The 22,078-nt window shown below is 35.2% G+C and overlaps 1 protein-coding gene across 7 annotated transcripts in view; it reads left to right on the top strand.

The window, feature by feature from the left end:
* The window catches only part of DOCK10 (dedicator of cytokinesis 10), a 2,344,342-nt gene that overhangs the window by 1,766,720 nt on the left and 555,544 nt on the right, over positions 1–22,078 (top strand). For all 7 annotated transcript variants that reach the window (XM_044070265.1, XM_044070268.1, XM_044070269.1 and 4 more), the window contains exon 30: positions 10,819–10,915. In XM_044070265.1, the coding sequence (XP_043926200.1) occupies positions 10,819–10,915 (97 nt within the window). The remainder of the gene's footprint in view (positions 1–10,818; positions 10,916–22,078) is intronic.

Below are 22,078 nucleotides of genomic sequence, written 5' to 3'. Positions count from 1 at the left end.
ACTACTTTTAACATAGTGTCAAGGGTTCTAATCCAGAATTATGTCAAAGTCTTACTGATTGATCTTTATATGACTATTTTGGGTGTAACTGTTGACTACATATTTTATTAGCCAAACAGTATCCTGCTTCTATCCTAACCTGCTTGCTCCCTGTTGGGAACACTTTATTGTTGAACACAACAGAATAATGATGATGACAAACATAGGAGTAACACACAACAAAGTTGCCCACAAATAGCCTGTAAGCAGAAATATTTTTTCTGTCTGCCTCCCTTTCCTGCTCTCTTTCTGTCTAACCCCTTCTGTGTTATCAGTCTGTGTCATCATTTGCTCTATGCCTAGCACTGAGCAGCAATAATAACCAATGGTAAATGGTTGTTAATGACTTAGACTGCACTACTACAGTTACTTCCATGCAAATATTCTTCAATCCATTGTAGTAAAACACAGTAAATAGAACAAAGTGTGATACAGTTACTCTTAAACAAAACAGTGTAAGAAACTTTTTGGTGTGGAAGATTTTCAATTCATATATATCTAGTTAATCACTATATATTAACAAAGTTAATCACTATATATTAACAAGATCAGATAATGGTAGTAGAAGTAGCAAACTTAAACCCATCCTAAGTCAAAAAAATTAAAAAAAAATGTATTTTGAAATATTATACAGAATTACTAAGTATTCTAAAGTAATCTAAGCAGGGTAGACCATCTGTTTCCAGACAAGTCCTTTATTAAGCCCACAGACAAGACATCCAACTAAAACAAAAATAACAGAATAATAGTTTAATCACAAATTCTCTGACTATATATATATATATATATATATATATATATATATATATACTTTTTATCAGGTATGGGAGTGGTTTATTGTGCTATAAAACACAGTGTGTTGGTATATATGTTAACAAATGCACATCCCTTCCCCCATCAGTGTGACATTCGAGCTGGTCCTGTCCTACATAGTAGCTGGCATAATAATCTAACCCTTATGTACTTTAAATCAAATTAATAATGATGCAGTACCTCTTATTAATCATATTTTAAAGTCTGTGATTTTATCCAAGACAATATACTACATGGTACGAAATATTTAAACCTTAGACCATTTGGCAGTCTAAAAATGTATATAAATATATACATATACATTTTGCATGGAAAAAAAATCCATTGTGCAAACCATATTCTATTTATATAACCTATTGTTAACAAAAATTGCTTTTGTCCTTCTAGACTTCTTCAGGTCTGTGCACATTGCACAAGAACCCTAAAAAACTATCAACAAAAAAGATTACTGTATAATTAGCTAGTATTGTTATTAAACAGGATTTCAAATAAAGTGGAAAAAAGAAAAAAGTGTGATGATAGAAACAAAATATACACTTCTATTAAAATTATTTAACATGATATTTAAAACCATCTGGAAGAATAAAATAAAATTAGTCATGTAAACAATATGGCAATTTTCTATGTTCCAGTGTACTTTACATGACTAATTTTATTTTATGTTATTCTTTCAGTTGGTTTTAAATACCATGTTAAATAATTTTAATAGAAGTTTATATTTTGTTTATATTTTCACACGTTTTTCTTTTTTGCACTTTATTTGAAATGCTGTTTAATAACAATACTAGCTAATTATACAACATATCTTTTTGAAGATATGCTTCAGTCTCCAAAGCCACCATTTAACAGCTAAAACATAGCAATCTAACAACTACTACTTTAGAAATCATATGCAGGAACTGCAAAACAGGAAGTTGAGAGTCGTAATATTACACTTCCTAGCTATTCCTCTGATGACACTTTCTGACATCTGTAAATAGTGGTGTTCAGCACTTTGTTTATGTAAAAAGAAGATGCATTACATTACCTGACAAGGTGCTATCAGGGAGGTATCCATATAAAGTAAGTACAAAGTTTTGGTGTCAGCAATGTGTAAGGTGTTTAGCCACTTCTGACAAGAGCAACCTCCTATTCTGAAACTGAGTGAAAGTCTTTGTGCCCAAATAAGCCACTTATGCACTTCCTGATTTCAGTGAGAAAGTTGCAAGGAACTGTGGACACTGTAGGATCATAGGATCTTAGGAGGTTACTAGGCTAATGGCCCTGGGGCCCTTATAAACCTACCCAAGAGTTTATCCCCAAAAAGAATCCTCAGTCAGCACCTGTCACCCCTGTCAATGAGGGACACAGGTGGAACCCCTGGGACAAATTTGTGGTTTCCCATCCACTCATCAAGGCTGCATTTGAAGAGGGTCAGTGAGGTACTCTGTTTGACATGTTTGGGAAGTGTATTCCAAAGACTGGGCAGCCTCTGGGAGACAAACCTGTCTCTCCAGGAGGTTTTGTTGATGTCACATATTAGATTCAGGCCTTTCAAGTGGGTAATGCATGAGGAGTTAGACTTACAGATATGGAGCATCTCTAGTAGGGAAGGGTCTGAGAATGCCTTGTAGGCAAGATACAGATCACCTCTGAGCAATCTGTACAATACCAAGTAGAGTGGCTGTGATTTGAGCCTGTCCATATAGGACAGGTTTTGCAGGCCATGGATTCTCTTTATGAGGTATTTCTGTGGCCTTTCCAGTTGGTGCAGATGTTTGGAGAGGTACATACCAAACGAGGTGTCATACTAATGAGGGAGGTATATAGAGAGGTAATAACCTCCTTTTTTTCTGGATACAATCCCTTTACTTATGAGATGAACCAAGTAAAAGGCTTTACTGACCACTGCCACTATATGATGGTCAAATGTGAGATTGTTATCAAACTAGTCAGACATGACTAATAAGTCTTGCCTGATTGGTCTTTTTTGTTTTTCATTTTCACTCAAGCATTTGAGCCCATATCCTAACTGTACCAGGGTTGGCCTGTGTTACCTGTTGAGGAGAGAAGGGTCAAGAGAGAGAGTTAAACCACTGTAGGCCTTGAAATATGAGTGTTTCAGCATTGTTGGTTTGACCTACCTGCAACCCTGTCCCAGTGTCTGGTGTGCAGTGCCATCAGTGTGGTACATATGTGCAGTGACATCAGTGTGGTATACGTGTGCAGTGACATCAGTGCAGTATACATGTGCAGTGACATCAGTGTGGTACACGTGTCCAGTGATGTGTGCAGTACACATGTGCAGTGCCATCAGTGTGATATACGTGTGCAGTGACATCAGTGCAGTACACATGTGCAGTGATATCAGTGTGGTACACATGTGAGTGCCACTGCATTCACATCCCTTCATTGCAGAGGATCTGTTTGTACTTCCACATTCATTAAGGTGGAAGGACTATAGTCAGCAGTCTATACCATGGGATATATGCAAGCTGCTAGAATTGATGTGTAAAAACAATAATACAGTGTTGGGGCAACTACAGGAGGAGATTCGTATTCGGGATGAGAGGATCCATCATGGGGACATGTGGGAACAATGTAAGTTTGCTTATGATCACTTGTTTCAACCGGTGAAAGGGATTGTTTCTGTGATAACTAGTCAGAAAAGTAAAAAAATTAGAGAGGGGCAGACATGCTTACAAGGGTGGATATGCTTACCCCCTTCCCACACTTGTGCAGGGTAGACATCAGCAGGGTACGATACATCAAAATAATGTTGACACCAATGTAGTTACCAATCCTGGAGAGAAGGCCCCTTTGGACCAGCTAGAGCCGAGGTGATCCGAGAGGTTGAAGAACCGAGCACGTCAGCAGTGGAATCCGTACCCGCAGGGTGGGAATTGGAGACAGTATGGGCAGAAGTTTGGCCAGTTTGCAAGGAACAGGAGGTGAGTACAGAAACTATTATCAAACCTAGCATTGTTTTGAACTCTAAAAAAGATTTCAAAGTATTTAACTTTACTGATTATGTATTTTCTACTCAGCATGCTGATGTGGTTTGTAAAGGTTCCAATTTTGTCATCAGTGGTAAAAGTGATATTAGTCAGCTTATTTGTGATCTTAAAATGTACACACGCAGACTAAATTTGAAATTCATGCATAGGAATGACAATGATGCCTTTAATGTCAATAACCATTGTTTGAAAATGCCCAGTACTTATAATCCAGACCTGCATTATGATATTAAAACTTTTGAAAAAATGTGTGAAACTGATTTTCAACATTTTTTGGGGAACCATGTGCTTGAGGCCAATTTGTCAATGCTTGAAACTGATTGTTTAAATGATTTGAGAAATGAGAATTTATGGATTATGCAACCAGATAAGGGTGGGGGATTGGTCATCATGTCTAAAGCCGACTATGTGCATAAAATGTTTGAAATCCTGTATGGTGATACGTATACTGAAGCTTCTTTAAATGAAGTTAACATTGCATACAGTAGGATAGACAGTGATCTTTTGGATTTGTTAATGCAGGACCAAATTGACCTGGATGAGTACAACTATATGACCACTGATGTTCCGAAAATTCTGGGGATTTTTGGTATCCCTAAAATCCATAAGGATTTGGGTAACCCACCCCTTAGGCCAATAGTTGATTTATCCTGGTCTAAAACCAGTTATATTGCTAAATACCTGGATTACAAATTGAAGGAGAAAGTTATGGCCATCCCTCACTTGTGCAAGGATTCATGGCAATTTCTGGACAAGTGTAAAAAAATTGACGTAACCAACCAGAAGGTCATTTTCATGACTATAGATGTTAAAGATCTGTATAGTTGTATCCCTCAGGATATAGGCCTCGAATGGTTTTCTGAATTTTTGTTTGAAGAGTTTGGGTTACCTCAGCCTGTTAATAATTTGTATACACAACTCATGCAGGTAGTACTCAGGAATAATTACTTCTTTTTTGAGGGACATTACTTTAAGCAATTGGAGGGGGTGGCTATGGGTTCCCCATGTGGTTCACTTTTTGCCAAAGTAGTCATGGCCTGGTGGGAGAGAACCTATTTGTTTTCCTCTCCCTTGTTTAGTAATGTAATTTTGTATTTGAGATACCTGGATGACTTGTTTATTGCTTGGAAAGGTTCAGAGGAAGATATTGTGGAATTTATGAACTATATTAATGGAAGTTCCACATTTCTGAAGTTTACATACAATGTAGGGGTTGATGGGATCCCCTGTTTGGATGTCAATTTGATCAAAACAAGGGACGGTTTGCAATCTAAGATTTACAGGAAGCCAACGTATTCGAATAGTATGTTACATTTTGGTAGCAGTCATACTGCACATGTTAAGCGAGGTATAATTAAGGATCAGTTAGTTAGGGCAGCCCGGATGGTGTCCAACTATAAGGACTTTATTGAAGAATGTGATTTCATGTGTCGGATGTTTTTGGATAGGGGGTACCCCAAGTATTTGGTCAGTAGTATCAGAAAGGAGGTAAATGACAAATGTATTAGTGGCCATTTCAAGCCTATTTTGAACGATTCAAATGACAACATGGTGTACTTAGCTATCGATTTTAATACAACAAAAATTGGTGATTGTGGGACTATGGTAGATTTGGTTCATGTGAATACAGGGGTATGAATAACGTTGCATCTTGTCCCCTGATAACATCATTTTCTGATGGCAGCTGTGTTATACAGGCTATAATTAATAAGAATTGGACAATTTTGAATAGTGATCCGGTGTTGGGTACCTGTTTCGGTACACACCCTGAATTTGTATATAGATGAGGTAGGAATATCAAAAATTTATCAGAACAAGTCAGGGATGGTAAAGTACAGGGCAAAATGGCAACTTGTGGTGCGTGTAGCCAGTGTAGGAATATTTTAGTGACATCTAAGTTTAAAATTGTTAATAGATTTATTTGTATTAAGGGTAGGTTAAGTTGTCATACGCAAGGCGTTGTTTATGCTGCCCTCTGTTCCCACTGTCCTGATTTTTATATTGGGAAAACTCAACGTAAATTGAGTCAGCGTATTTACGAACATCTTTATGATGTTCGTAGGGGTGATGAAAAAAATGCTTTATACAGACACATTAAAATTTTTCCTGACCATGTATTTAAATTTATGGTACTACAACAGGTTAAGAGGGGTGAGCGTGGGGGACCTTGGAAATTATGGTTGGAGGATAGGGAGACATGGTGGCAAGTCTTCCTTAATGCCCATGTCCCCCCAGGGTTGAATGATACTATTTCTATCAGTAGTAAATTGAAGCTCAGAGTACTGGATAGATAAAAAAGTTTTTATTGAAAAAAGTGTGTGTGTATTATGTTTTATGTATTTAACATATTTTCATTCAGTCAGTATATAATATACTGGTTTGTTTTAATTTCTAATTTTTATTTTTTATTTTTCATGTGAACACTGATGTGTATTGCTTGTAGTATTGATTAGTTTAATTTAATTAGACTGATTTTAATTGAGTAAGTAATGATTGGGGATGGGGGTGTTATAAAAGCTGAACTGTTATATTATTGAATTGTCTGATGAAGTTTGGTCTATGTGCCTGACGAAAGCACTTACTTTTTGTAACAAAATACTGAGTGTTTTATATTTATTTAGTAAACTTGTTTCTGCCCAACGAGTGGTTCCTTTTTTATTATTTTTTATTTGTTATCAAACTAGTTGGACATGACTAATAAGTCTTGCCTGATTGGTCTTTTTTGTTTTTCATTTTCACTCAAGCCTTTGAGCCCATATCCTAACTGTACCAGGGTTGGCCTGTATTACCTGTGAGGAGAGAAGGATCAAGAGAGAGTTAAACCACTGTAGGCCTTGAAATATGAGTGTTTCAGCATTGTTGGTTTGACCTACCTGCATCCCTGTCCCAGTGTCTGGTGTGCAGTGCCATCAGTGTGGTACATGTGTGCAGGGACATCAGTGTGGTACACATGTGCAGTGTCATCAGTACAGTGCATGTATGCAGTGACAGTGTGATATACATGTGCAGTGACATCAGTGTGGTATACGTGTGCAGTGACATCAGTGCAGTACACATGTGCAGTGCCACTATATTCACATCCCTTCATTGCAGAGGATCTGTTGGTACTACCACATTCATTAAGGTGGAAGGACTATAGTCAGCAGTCTATAGCATGGGATATAGTCCTGTCTGGAAATCCTACTCTCTCTCAGAGATAGAGAGGCCTGTATTTTGCCAGTGTTTGCCTCTCACCCCCGTTGACATTTCAGTCCTGCACAGCTGGTCTTCAGCAAGCTGTATTGTTCCCATCTGGGATGCCATCATATCATACTGATACTAAGTGGGAATAAATAAAGACAAAATCAAGTGACTAAGCCTGATATATATTTAGAAAACAAAATCTGTCCATGCCTACAATCTAAGGGTGGGAATTTCTTTAAAGGAGAACCACACGCAAAAACTGAAGAAAAAAACATTGTTCCCCTCTACTCGTCACTCATTAGACCCATTATAGAGTACAATGCCCCTTTTGGTATGTACCTCACAAGACATCTACAACAACTGGAAAGGCCACAGAAATACCTCACAAAGAGGATTACCGACCTTAAAGAGATGCCCTATGCAGACCATCTCAAAAAACTGCAGCTTTACTCCATTGCATATCGCCTACTCAGAGGCGATCTCTGCCTAACACGCAAAGCTATATCAAACCCAGAGCTTTTAGACATGCTCTACTTAAAGAAATCACAGTCCCTACTAGCTACATGCTCTAGGGACCATAATAAACCTCGTCACCATAATAAACAGAACATGCTGCAGGGATAGATTCCTGTCCCAGAGACTTCCCATACTCTGGAACAAACTACCTATCTATATCAAACAAAGTGCCTCATTAGCACTGTTCAAGAAAAATCTTGATGATTGGATGGGAGATAGGAAATTCACCCCGGGGATCACTTCTGTGGCTCTGCTCGACAGTGGCACAGGAAAATAATTTTCTTGGGTGGCGAAAGCCAGGGTACCTTTGGCTAGGCTTATATAGGCCCTAGGGCCAATAGCCTAGTACCTTTCTATGAACCTATGAACCTATGAACTTTTCTGCATTGCTAATGCCTCTGTATCAAAGTAAATGGTTACTATTATTTTCTAGTTTGTTATACCCCAAAATGATCTGAAGGAGACTGCCATGGCCAGCATTATTTTGTTTTACAGTCAATAGCTTTGCCTTCATGTTGTCATGTTAGAGGGGCAGAAAGAAATCTTTATGATTTGGGGATCATTTACTGTAGTGTTCTTTCTCGTCACTTGACACCATTGCTGTGACTGCTCACTCTTCACTGTCAGTATCAGTCCGCATTTTTACTGTGCTTCCTTTGATTTTCATTAATGGCCACCATTTTAGGGAATGCTTGAATGACAGGCTTCAAAATGTACTGGAGTTAATTGTTCTGTTCAAAGTAACAACTGTAGTTCACTGTTCAGCTGTGAGAAATCTAACCCTGTGATTAATAGGTGTTGGGCTGAGATGCTTTGTGTTGCATTCACAGTTTTAAACAAAGTAGCTAGAATTGAAGTCTTTGATGTTAATCTTTCCCGAGCTGCAGAAGAAGCATATACTTTTCCAGAAATTACAGTTTAGTAAACTTGTAAAATCATATACTGACAGAAAGTAAGAACAGTTAGTTTAACATATTTGCTTTCTTTCTTTGTGGCACTGAGTTTTATTTAAGGGAAATACATTTGCATCTGAAAACTAAGCTTGAAAGCCCTGCCTTTATTCAGACTCCAGGTTACACTGTTTATCTGAGGTGTAATGTTGGCAATCTGTAACTGATAAGGCACATTTAAATGTCATTGTTTTCTTAATGGCTCTGTTGTTGGGATAAGTGACCTAACTTAATTACTCTGCCACTCTTAGTAGCTGTTGTGGTGTAACACATGAGACAAATGCAGGAAAGAAAGGCAAAAATAATTATTAAATTATGTTTTTTTCTGTATGTGCAGACTTTAGTCTTAAATTACAGGGAAGGAAAAACACTTTTTGGAAAGAAACACTAGACTTTTGGGTGGTGTTCTCCTTTAAGGGCCCTGCATCTAATGGCAGCCATTTATAAAAATGTTTTATAAAATTTGGTTTACATAGGGAATGGGTTCTAGCTGATTTCGTAATACAAGGCTTTCATCATAACTGCCAACAGCTAAATATTCTGTACTTCTAACAGATAGTGTGTTAATAATTTTCCATCGGTGAGGTATTTCAGAACAGAGAAACTGTGTCTCTGCATTAAATGAATAGGATATGAATTCCACAGACAGAATAAAATAATAATTTTCAACATGACTATAACATAAGATATATACAATGAATATTTTTATTTATTATTTATTTTACATTTGTTGACCGGGCTAGTCTAACTGGATATACGTCCATTTTCAGTAGAGGCCCGGGGAGAAAAGCTCCAAACATGAACAGTGACAAAGTTTACAATATATAAAAAGACATGTAAAATCACAATACAGAGGCAACATTGGTCAAAAGAAAAATTATACTAAACAATAGTAAGTTTGAGCAAGACCCAATTAGGAGAGAGAACCCTTTTATTTTATCCTCATACTATGAAGGAAAGTGTAGTGACTAGAATTAGAGGCCGAGGTTAGAGGAGTAGAGAAAGGGGTGAGAGCAGGAAGGGGAAAGAGATATCAGTCTGGGTTCGCACATGGACAAAGCCAGTGAGTTTTAAGATGCTCTTTAAGATGTTTTTTAAATAGAGAGGAAGAAGCAAGGGTTGATATTTCAGAAGGAAGCTGATTCCAGTTTTTACCTGCTGTGTTCGAGAAAAGTGAGTCACCAGCTTTGTTCTTAGATTTAATAGAGGAAACTAGGAGCTTATTAGCAGAGCGTAGTGTAGCCAGATTTTTGTATGGTGTAATCATATTAGTGAGGATAGGGGTGTTGTTGGGGTGGTATAGGATCTTTTGGGTGATAAGTAATTGTTGACAAAGTATATTGTTCTGTAATTCTAGCCATCCCAGTTGTTTGAGGTTGAGGCAGTGGTGAGTTTTAAAGTGGGAGCAAGTGATGAATCTAGTTATGCTATTATAATAGGTGGAAAGTTTGGAGAGGTTGTTTTTAGATAGGTTAGTATATATAGCAGAGGCATAGAAAAGGGTAGAAATAAGGTGGGTCTGGGCAATAGTTTTTCTGGCAGAAGGGGTAAGGAAGGGTTTAATTCTATAGAGGGTACCAAGTTTTTTATTAACAGACTTTATAGTGGAGTTAATGTGGTCATCGTAGTTGAGGTGATTATCAGTTGTTACACCTAGTAGGTGGGTTGTAGTATCTGGGGTTATGTTGGTAGCATTGGTAGAGGTTATTGAGAAGAATGGATGAGGTGATTCATGAGTTGGAGTAAAGAGCAGTAATTTTCTTTTTTGGGATTTAGGAGGAGGCAGTGTTGCATAAACCAATTTTCAACATTATGGAAAACAGTTTGGGTGAGGGACTGGATAGAGGCTATGTTCTTAGCTGTACAGATTAAAATAGAGTCATCTGCATATTGAATGCATGTGGCTTGTGGAATGTTTATGTGTAGATTGTTAATAAATAAGGAAAAAAGAAGGGGACCTAAGATAGATAGAGCCTTGGGGTACTTCAATATTTACTGGAAGTAATGTAGACATATCATTTGTACTAAACCAAACAGAAGCACGAAAATTAGAAAGATAAAGCTGAGAGGGCAACATTTACCATAGCTGAACTGCCTGTCCCTGTAGCAACTTGCATATGATGCAACCACAAAGCTGGACTATATATGGGCACAAAAGGAGCACACAATGTTTGTCCATACTGGGTGTCCTGGTAAATAATGTCAGCTTTATCATTTCCTGATGTTCATTATCCAGTTTCTTTAAACTCAACACAAAAATATGTACTAACATTTTCTGTCTCCTACTTGTGTATTAATATTCTAACATTATACTTTTACAGACTTTGTTTGCCTTCAAGTTTGAATTCTTACGGGAAGTGTGCAACTATGAGCATTTTATCCCTCTATGTCTGCCAATGCCATCAGCAAAGATACCAGGTAATATGTAAAATGTTTCATGAATCAATTCAGAGATAAGACTATATAATGCTAGTATTTTTGAGTGGATAAGGTTAAAATTACAGAGCAGATTTCTTATAATGAAAGTGGATGAAAATGATGTACAGGGTCTAAGACAAATGTGCAAGTGTTTCTTGTTAAAGAAATCATTGGGGGACATGAGGGTAAGACATCTTTACAAATCAAATTACCTATGCTAATTAATATGGACAAAGCATAATGCAGATTGAGGGACCCTAAACCACATTCCAAGCTAATATTGCTATACTTCTTTGTTGTGGAATTGTAGATAAAACAGAATAATATTAGTAATATATTATATGCTGTATTTGTATCGTTCATTGAAACCACATCACTACAGCTGGCAGCCTTTTCATTTTTCTAACAACAGAGCTGATGTGTACTAATAATGGGACATATACTGCACAAACTCATTGACAGTACATTCATACAGGCAGTAAAAGCAAATGGAGAAGTAACGATGCCAGTAAAACAGCTGAAGTAAATATCTTTTGAAACAGATGTGCATGTATTTAACCACGTTCTGTAAAACTATAATAATGCTGTTAACCCTGGACAACCTTATTCTGATATTTTGAACTTCACATTCTAAGATGTGAGTTATGTGTAACAGTAACTGAAAAGATAACGGCATTATTATATGTAAAATTCTGCAATGGATTATCTTCACATTTTAAAATTCTACTGACATTTGTTAGTTCCTCTTCATCTATAGCAGGTACTCTGCAAACACAAAAATGGGCACTATGTTTCAGACACATCATGTGCAACGTAAGACTCTATGAGACGTACCAGTTTATGCTGAATGAATAAATAAATAAAAATTAGTCAACAAAATGATAGAATGAAAAGCACAGCAAGTAAAAGCTGTCACTATGTAATTAAAAAAATTCACAAAAGGGCTCATTCATATCTTCCAAATGTATTTTGATAAATAACAAAACTGCCAAGAATGTCTTCATTTTAAACTGTGCCTGATTTTTGTAAAATGTCCCTGATTTTGCCTTAGTTCCTTTGTCATGATCCTCATAATATTATAGATTTTCTGTCAAATCAGTGAAAGCTAATCAATATCACCAGTCATTAGAGTTTCATACTTCATACCTTTTGCTGTATCCCCGTTTTAAGTGAATTAGAGGAATATGTAGAACTTGTCCATTATTTTGAGCCTTCGCCCTCCCGTTATTTTTGTTTTTCTTCCTGATTCCTAAGTAAATCAGTTGAAAACTATGCAAACAATTTGTTTATTAAGCATCAATCTTTTTGTTCTTTCCATGAATTTAATTAAGACATGAAATAATTCTGAGAGCTGTATAGGGTCTGTATCATATGTTCGAAGTTTAATAACTTCGAATGTTAAATAATTGAATTTAAATGTTCGAAGTTTCAAATATCGAACATATGATTAAAAAAAAAAACAAACCCAAAACTAACTGTTGTAGGCAAGGGGGCACCCCCCCCACATGGGGGGCTGCACCACCCACACCTCCTGCTCTTTAGATATACCAACTCTGAGACCGCACTACAGTGCAGTAAGGGAAATCTTCCCTTTACAATAGTCAGGTAAGTTCCCTTTCTATCTTTTTTTTTTTAATCATATGTTCGATGTTTGAAACGTCAAACATTTAAATTTGATTATTTAATGTTCAAAGTTTTCAAACTTTGAACATATGATATAGACCCTCTGTATATTGTTATGAAAAATATATAGTGTAGAGATAGCTGAGAACACACACACACACACACACACACACACACACACACACACACACACACACACACACACACAAACTGCTTGTAGTTCTGCACTTTACAGAAGACTAATTTCAACCGCCAGATTTATGGACACACACCTAACTATGGTACTGCTCTTAAAGGTGTACTACACTAATTGCATACACTGTATATTATCTCCATAATGTGACTTTTAATTTACTGCTGTTGCTTAGAAAAATATATTATAGAAGATCTGTGTGAGTCACACAAATACACTTGAACAACTTGTCACAAATATATGTAAAAGTTTCATTTAGCCATTTACATTCCTAGTATTTAAGTAGTTCCTTGATGAGATGCATGTCTGATGCCTTTACTGTCACTACTCATTTTGTTACTATCACTTGACCTGCTTATTTCCATTAAGATCAGCAAATGTACATCAGAAGGCTGAGCCATCATATTGTGTGCTAGAAAAATAATTGGTTGACTCTGGAATAGACAGTGGAATGGAAGGATCTTCAAGCAATGCCATCAAGTCCATTTTAAGTCCTGATTCATCCCTGGTATATCTTGATGAAACATCACTTCTGTCAATCTCTAAAGATGCTTTCTATTTCTGATATATCTGTGTTATTGTCTTCATCTACTACATCTACTAAATACAATCTTAGATAAGTGGAATGTCCAATCATCCAAGTGTCTTGCACTGGATTTTTGTTCACAACCCTGATTTTAATAAAAACTTGATTTCCTTTGACTCTTTTCCCTTCCTTTTAAAATGCGGCGATTCATGGCAGTTTTTGTTACTGAAAAATATTTTGCATCTGTTGTCTGGCTTGTAACAGTTCTAACTCTGACAATCTCCTGTTATGGTCTGGCAATAGAAAATATTTATCAGTTTGGAGTTTCAAGCTCTGATCAATGATAAGCATTGAGATAATCACACAAGAGATAAATAGAGTGTTTCAAGAAGCAACAACAGCCATTTTACTGCAGACATTTTGGACTTGACACAATTTGCGACTAATTTGCATTGCTTTGTGAAATGACTTACAAAATGTAGACCCTTATCAGACACATCAGGGTCTGCAATACCATACCTGGAAAATATAGACTTTAAGACAATGATCACTGACTGATAGACTACTTCAAATGTACTACTTCTGGGTGCTTTGGATAATAATTAATAATACATAGGAGAAATTTAAATAAGTGTAAATGCTATCTGCAAGTACAATTTATGGTTGAATGCTTATTTACTCCACTTGTCTCCCTGCTGGATTTGTTTTTGGCTATTTCCAAGTTCAACCTTAGCAATGAAGGAATGCCATGTGGTATGAGTTCCTCTTTTTAGTTCTTTTTCTCACTACTGTAATAAACTAACTGTTTTGTATCAACTGCTCTATTTGCAGAGTCATATACATTCACTACATGATCACATGGTTGTTTCTTGCATTTTGTTATGCCCATGTGTGACTCGTGTCTATATCATATTTTCACACAGCTGTATGGTGATCATTTTGTCACTTTTCAATATCGGCCTCAGAATATATGACAGTTCATCCTTAAATGCGAATATGGTCCAATAATGGAATGCAGTGACCTCATCACATCAGGTCATGCTATTATAATGGCAGAACTAAGAAGATTTAGCAGTAAGTCATCCTTGCTTCTGCAGCATCTCGACTGTCAGTGTTAGCCATGATATAAATCACGGTACTCTAAATCTGTTTCCTAGTAGATCCTTTCTGTACTCATTCAAATATGCTCTTTTTAGAGTATCTGCAGTATACATGAGTCAGAGTTCTGTAGTGACAGCTTTCTTTATAAACATGCTTTAGCTGTGTGCAAGAAGTTCTTAAAAAAATACCATGATTTGTGGCCTGATTTTGTGGTAGTTTTCTTGCCATAAATACAGTGACAAATTTCGTGGTCTTGTGCCATCTGAAGATTATAGCTAGAATATCTCTATTATTTTTATTTTCTTTTCCATACATTTCTAAGCATCAGTTAATGTCTTGGATGAATACGCTATAGGTATTCCCTCTTGTATCAGAATTGTATTGATACCTTGTACAATGTACCTCATCACGTTTCAGAGTTGGCACTTTTGCTGCTGGATGTTTAATTAATTTAAAATCTGTTTCTTGATCTGTTGACCTAACTCATAATATGCCATGCTCTGACAGCTTTCTTAGTGGCATTGTGATTGCTGATAAGTGTGGTATGAACATGGACAGATAATGTACCATACCAAAGAATTGCATAACAAATGGTTTGTTAGCATGTTTCTACATACTCATAACAGCTTAACCCTGTAAAACAATTTGATGGAAACCATTTTCTTTTTCTACATATCCCATGTACTTTAAAGATATAACACATGTCTGGCATTTTGCTTTGTTGAGCTTCAAACCTTAAGACTTAGTCTTGTTTAACAACTTTATTAGTCATTTATCATGTTCCAACTTTGTGGCATTCCTGTTTTGAATGTCATCCATTATACTGACTGTTCCATATATCTCCTCAACTATAGACTGTTCCATATATTTCCTCAACTATAGTTGCTTCTACCCTCCAAAACACTTTTGAAGTCAAGAAGATCTCAAAGGTTTGCCTCAACAACCTGTTAATGATTTAAAAACATATTAAAATTAAAAAGATTAGAAATGGATTCATCCAACTTGATCTGCCAAAATCACTGGTTTCCATCAATCACTGAGAAGAAATATGGCATTAAGCATAGTCACTACTACTTCTTCAAAAGCTTAAAGTAGCTCATGCTCTCTCTTGATCCATTTATTAACTTCGGAATCAGTGTGTCTCATGATCTTTTTCTGCTTCACAACTGTGTCCATACTGTTGACATAATCTGTTTGGTTCTGATTGACTGTGACTCCCATTTACTGCTTACACTTTAGCTGCTGTTCTGTCCCAGACATAAGTGTAACTTTACCAAATCCCTTATATTTCTGAAAATTCTATTGCAAGCTAATAATATTCAAACTAGAAACAATATCATTCAAAACAGGCTCAATAACATTCTCAGAATCTACAATAAAAGACAAATCATCAGCATAAGACATAACTAAAGACAACAATGCTTTAGGAAAATATCTAATACTGCATGTTTATACAAAAAAGAACAATGTTCAGTAATTGCATGCATAATTAAAGAAAACAAAAATCCACTAAGTGGATATCCTTGTTTCACATCACATTTAAGAGGGATGCAATATCCTATAAATCTATTAACTAAACTACTCAAGATTTAGAATAAATACTATATATTATGTTTATACATTTTGGGGCAAATAACACAATCTTGTAAAATATCAAATAAACCATTATGACAAACAGAATCATATGCTTTATGAATATCACAAGAAAATAATATACCATGATCCACACACAAACATAATCCACAATCAACACATCTCTACTAAAATATCCCTTTCTTCCAAATAAGCCTTTATTAAATTTAAGACATTTGATAAAATTTATTTAAGACATTTGACTAAGTCTAAGCTGCAAAAGCTTAAAAAATTATAAGTCCCATATTTTTAAAATCAGGTCTACCACATTTAAAAAAACAGATAATGCCTTCACAAATAGAATCAGACAGAATACCATAATCCAACAACTCATTTAAGATATAAAGAAAATGCGTTTTGTAGAATCATTCATAAGTTTATAAAAACTATATGGGATATCATCAGCACCAGGTGAAGATGAAGTATTTAAAGTTTTTAGAATCTTTAATTCAGATAAATCAATAAGTTTAGTAAAAAAATATTATCTTTCTCACTTATTTTATTCAGCCTTCAGGAAGGAGGAACTCTACTTGTTTGTTTGTTTGCCTTTTGGCTTTTCCCGGTTAGGGGTTGCAACAGCGGAACTCTGATCCGCTAATGATTGGCAGTCAGTTTTTTTTTAATGGTGCAGAGTTGCCAGCCCAACGCCCAACCTTCAGCGAAGGCATGCCCATTCATGCATGTCTTTCAGAGGCCACTCGACCGCGGGGAGGACATGCAAAAATTAGAAAATAAAATTGTAACATAATTACAAGCTTCTTGCATTATATCAGTTTAATGAGAAACGAGGATCTTTTGTAATGATAAAATAAAATATGTATAACTAGAATACTTTTAACTAAGTTGTTTTATTTAAATAAAGACCATACTAGTCTATAATATTTTTTCATATAACATAAATGGTGTCTTTCTAATGAACAAAAGCTTTTTTTTATGTTTCACTTTGTAATATATCCACCAATGAGTCCAATTCACAGAGAAATATCTTAAAGTAAGAGTATCAGGCCATATATAGAAGCAATAGTTTTCCAATCAGGAGTATCAAGAACACACCCATTTAATTGTTTTTAAAACCTTTAACTTCAAAAAAATAAAAAGGTAGAAGAAGTAGAAACACTAAATAGTAAAGCTTTATGATCTGTTAAAGGTAAGAAATCAATGTAAAGAAATTTAAATTTAAAGCTCTAGAATATGAATAAGAACCCATTTCAGTAAATACAGTTTCCGCTGTATAAGTAGGTCCCACATAAGGACTTAGCAATATAAGACTATGTTTCAGAATGTCTAAAACACATATGACATCCTTAAAAGAAGACCTTAAAACATTTCTAACATGACAGTTCCAGTCTCCAATCATGATAATATTACAAATCAAAAGAACATTTGGTGTTAATTTAGAAAGAAAATTATTCTCTTCATTTTGTAGAAGTAGCCACATGTATAACAGTTAACTGAAATATATCTGAATTAATTTTGCTATCACAAATAACTAGTCTACCAGGATCAAGAATTAAAACATCCAAAATATCAACATAAGGTTTAGTTAAGATAGCAATACCAGAACAAAAATTAACTCTAAAACTTCATATAACTCTGCCACCCAAAATATATTCTACTTTTCATTTTTGAATATCAAATAATAATCTAATATCTAATAAGCAACAAATTTCAGTATTTATATTTAAACAAAAATTTTAAAAGAATAGTCTCCCATTCTCATTAATAATACTATTGATTTAGATTGCATACTAGAATAGTATTCCTTTCCTTTTTACATTTTTTTTGTTTGTTTTATCAAATCTTTTTAACTTTCTCTTATGTGCTCTCTTAACTATAGATGTAATTATTTCTTCCATGCAATCTGAAAAATCTTGAAAAGCTTCTCTTACCTCAGCGTCTCATTCTGTTTCCTTACCAGAAACATTACTTTTGTTAAATCATCTGTTTTACTTAAAAATCATTTGAAATATTTTCCTGTAATAAGGAGATTCAGAATCTATAGGAGGTACTAAAGAAGAAACAGTCTTACTATGAACAGTATTATTTTCTTCAACTGTGTCAGAACTATTATTTTGAACTAAAGAAGGATAAGCAAACTAAAATTGTTCAGTAGTATAACACTTAGTACAAGATATTATAAACTGACTGTTACCATGACCTGTTTCCCCACATTGCAGGCATTCATGCTTTGTTCAGTTTTGGATAAGATGGTCAAGGGACTCACAGAAGAAAACAAGTTTTGGGCTAGCCCCAAGAATTAATATATGCTTTATGACCTTGAATGAAAACAACGCTAGGAATGTGTTATACTTTACTTTGAATAAAAGGCAACATAACCAAACTTCCCAAGTTCCATTCCACAATTTTCTGTCATCAAAATTGTTTTATCAAAAACATGAGAACAACATGAGGAAAAATAATTTCTCACTAAATCAGCAGTAATGTCTACTGTCCAAAACTGAATGGTTATCTTACACTTGATGTTAATATTAAGTACAGAAATAATACAAGAATTCCAAGGTGAACTAGACTGTTTTTTTTTTTCAAAGTTATGTAAAAATATTTTTCCACTTTCATTATTCTGGCATGAAATGTCACAAAAGGAGTCTTTGGCAACATGAATACATGCTCATGTATCTGCAATCAACACATCAAGTGGAACCGCACTTTTATCCCAAATATCATACTTTTCAATAGGAATATAATTTTTTGTCATAATGTATACTACAGGCAAGTTAGAAAAATGTCCCGGAAAAAAGTACCTATAGAATCAGTCTTTTTCACTATATCAACATAAGATGAAAAGGGCAAAATATTCAAAGGAGTAATTGACAAGGGAGTCTGAGTTTGGTAAACAGGAACATCAGAAATGCAATTTCCTTTATATGGAACCATAATATCTGTTTTTCAGCAACAGGCAAAATAATATTATTTATAAAATCCATAATTTGGCTCCATGAGGCTGCCAGACAATTATCTGGTTCAGATTCCACAATCATTTTAGAGCATCATCCGATAATCCTCCATTTTAAATTACCATAATATGTGCGTTATTGATCTTAGAAAGTGCAAAATCGTTATTTTCTGAGTTGTTCTGTATATCATGCAAACCCTACTGTACTTCCATTACTCACAAAGAGTATGGCAGGTTCCATGATGCCCTGGCCAAATTTTCCCTAGTAGTAGTAGAAATTCTATCTCAGGTCTCCTCTACTGGGCTAACCCAGCCAACAAAAGATAAATGAAAAGATAAGTAAACATTATGATAACATTATTTGAAGATATGGAAAGCAAGACCAGTGAAAGAGTTAAGCTGTGGATAGCTTGCTCAAATTCAAATTGCTAGTATTTAACCTTTTAGTGTGTCTAGTACAGGCCTTCTTTTTGAGCCTGTGGTAGCTTACAAATGCAGCAAGTCTAAGATGTCAGATCCAAATGAAAAAGTATTTTTTTCTGATACCACATCAGATAGTGTCAAGAAGGCTATGTAAGGACAGACAGGCACACAGACACAAAAGTTACATCCAGTTTGGCAGTTCATGGAATTCTGATTGCAACCCCAAAGTCATATGACTCACACTGACTTATACAGCTCCTCTTATAAGTATACTACATTATTCGTATGCATTCGATGTGTCAGTAATTTAACGTTTACATTTTTTTTTTAAATCTTGGTGCTTTTATCATGATACATTGTTGCTTAAGGCATGATAATTTTTAAAGAAAACATTAAATTTGATACCAGGCTGCACAGCATAAAATGCAGATGACTGATGTAGTATTGCTGACCAACTGTTGATAAACCATGGCATGGATAAGCTATCCTGAACTCTCAGTTGATAAGATAAAAAAAAAGAAGAAGGCATCATTTGAGGGTGTGAACAAAATCCAGAATTTGCCATATATTAGATGCATCCATGTGTTTGAGGGATTTTTGCAAGGTGCTGTACTTTGGCGCTAATTGATTGAGGTACATCTTTGTAAATCATGTTTCTATCCAAAAATTGAAAATCTGCTTCATTGAAAGGTTTTGTTCATTGAAATGGGAGCTGTGAGGTGGGACTTCTCCTTACTCCACCATATACCACAGAGACAGCATTTATAACTCTCCTTTAGCTGAAGAATGTTGGATAGGGTAATAAAACAGAATGAGGACATTATGGAGACCGGGGCGGACATAAGGAATGCAGTATTTATGACAGTATTTAAGTATGGCAAATAGCATACATTATTTGTCCGGAGGGCTGCAGTCACGGCTGGGTAGACATCACGTTGGGGAAGAAGCATATGAAAGGTTAACAGGATATTACTAAGACAGCAACATTCTTTATAATGGCATTAAGGTATGCAGGAAGACAAACACACACACACACACACACACACACACACACACACACACACACACACACACACACACACACACACACATATGCATGCACCTGGCTGCATCCTTTTAGTTTACCTTCTCTATTTACCATGAATAGCAGCTGCAGATTGTTTTAGTGTACTAAGTTCTTTCATTTCTGTTGTTCAAGTACACCAACTTTGAAGGTAGAGTTAGTGCTGAACATTAGCTGCACTGGTGATGGGGTCCAGCAATATGGTACTGGGGGGAGCACAAAAACGTTGTGGTGAAAAAACTAAAAGAGGGGGTACTCAGAAATAACACAGAACATACCAAAATTGAGTGTTTAGAAATCATTTGTAGTTTCATAGAAATTAAGACTTTTTTTGCTAAATATTGTCTCTTTCGGAATAACCCCTAATTCTAAAAATTAAACAGAATCAAACTTATTAGTTACAGTTTTCTACTTCCCAAAATGTTTAATGCAACTGAAATTTATAACTAAATTTAACTGGTATGGAGGAATCGACTGCATTGGAGTTTGGGTTATAATTTGGTATGTATGTATATATACGTATATATATATATATATATATATATATATATATATATATATATATATGTGTGTGTGTGTGTGTGTGTATATATATATATATATATATATATATATATATATATATATATATATGTATTATGCATACATACACATATATATATATATATGGGAGTGCTACAGAATCCTGAAAGGACAAAATCCTGAGGTCAAAATCCCAAAAACTCAAAATCATGAAAACACACAGGATGCCAACACTTGCTATATTTCAGCACAAGTACATACAAAAACAAATAAAACATAAACCATATTACTCTTCTCCAAGTATAAGCAGGGGGGCTTACTGAAGTGCAATCTCAGAGTTGTTATATTTAAGTAGCAGGGGGTGTGGGGGGCACAGCCCCCACATGGGGGTGTTGGCAGCCTGCGTGTTAGCACTCCTCTAGATATATATATATATATATATATATATATATATATATATATATATATATATATATATATATATATACACATATACATAAAATGAGCTACTATTGAAACCACAAGTCCTTAGGTAAAATCTCATATGAGAGCTTCCAAGAAATATTTACTTTAAATTTGTTTTTTCTTGAAGTCTTAAATGTTCTAGTTTACAGCCACGAAATAAATACTCGAGTCACGTTCTGCAAGTCCAAAAGGATTAACTTTTTTTCTGAATTCTGGAAGAAGCTGATAAATTGCTTTTTTGTTTAAATAAAAGCAACAGGCCCTAGTTTCATTGTGAGATCTACCAGAAAACATTGTTTGGTGTTTTAAAACCAGTAAAAATGCGGTAGGCAAAAAGCATGCTACAATCAAATGGAGGTCCAAGCTTGTATCACGGCAGAAAATACCTTATTCAATAAATAAAACCATATAGATTTAGTGCTTTCATTCTGTTGTGAAGTCCTCCTGATCACAACAGGATGAAAGCACTAAATCTACATAGTTTTATTTACTGAATAAAGTATTTCTGCTGTGATACCAGCTTGGACTTCCATTTGTGTGCAGCATGCTTTTTACCTACCACCTTTTTACTGGTTTTAAAGGTTCATCCAGGTGATTTTACCTATTTTCTTATTTATTGTTCTGTATTATATATGTTTACACCCAAGGCACCCTGATTTGTGTTGTACCTTTATAACAAATATTTTTCCCATAAGCCCAGT

Source organism: Protopterus annectens, chromosome 4.part1 (assembly GCF_019279795.1).
Source record: "Protopterus annectens isolate FY-2018-M chromosome 4.part1, PAN1.0, whole genome shotgun sequence".
Lineage (NCBI taxonomy): Eukaryota > Metazoa > Chordata > Ceratodontiformes > Protopteridae > Protopterus > Protopterus annectens.
This window is presented reverse-complemented; position numbering and strand designations above follow the sequence as displayed.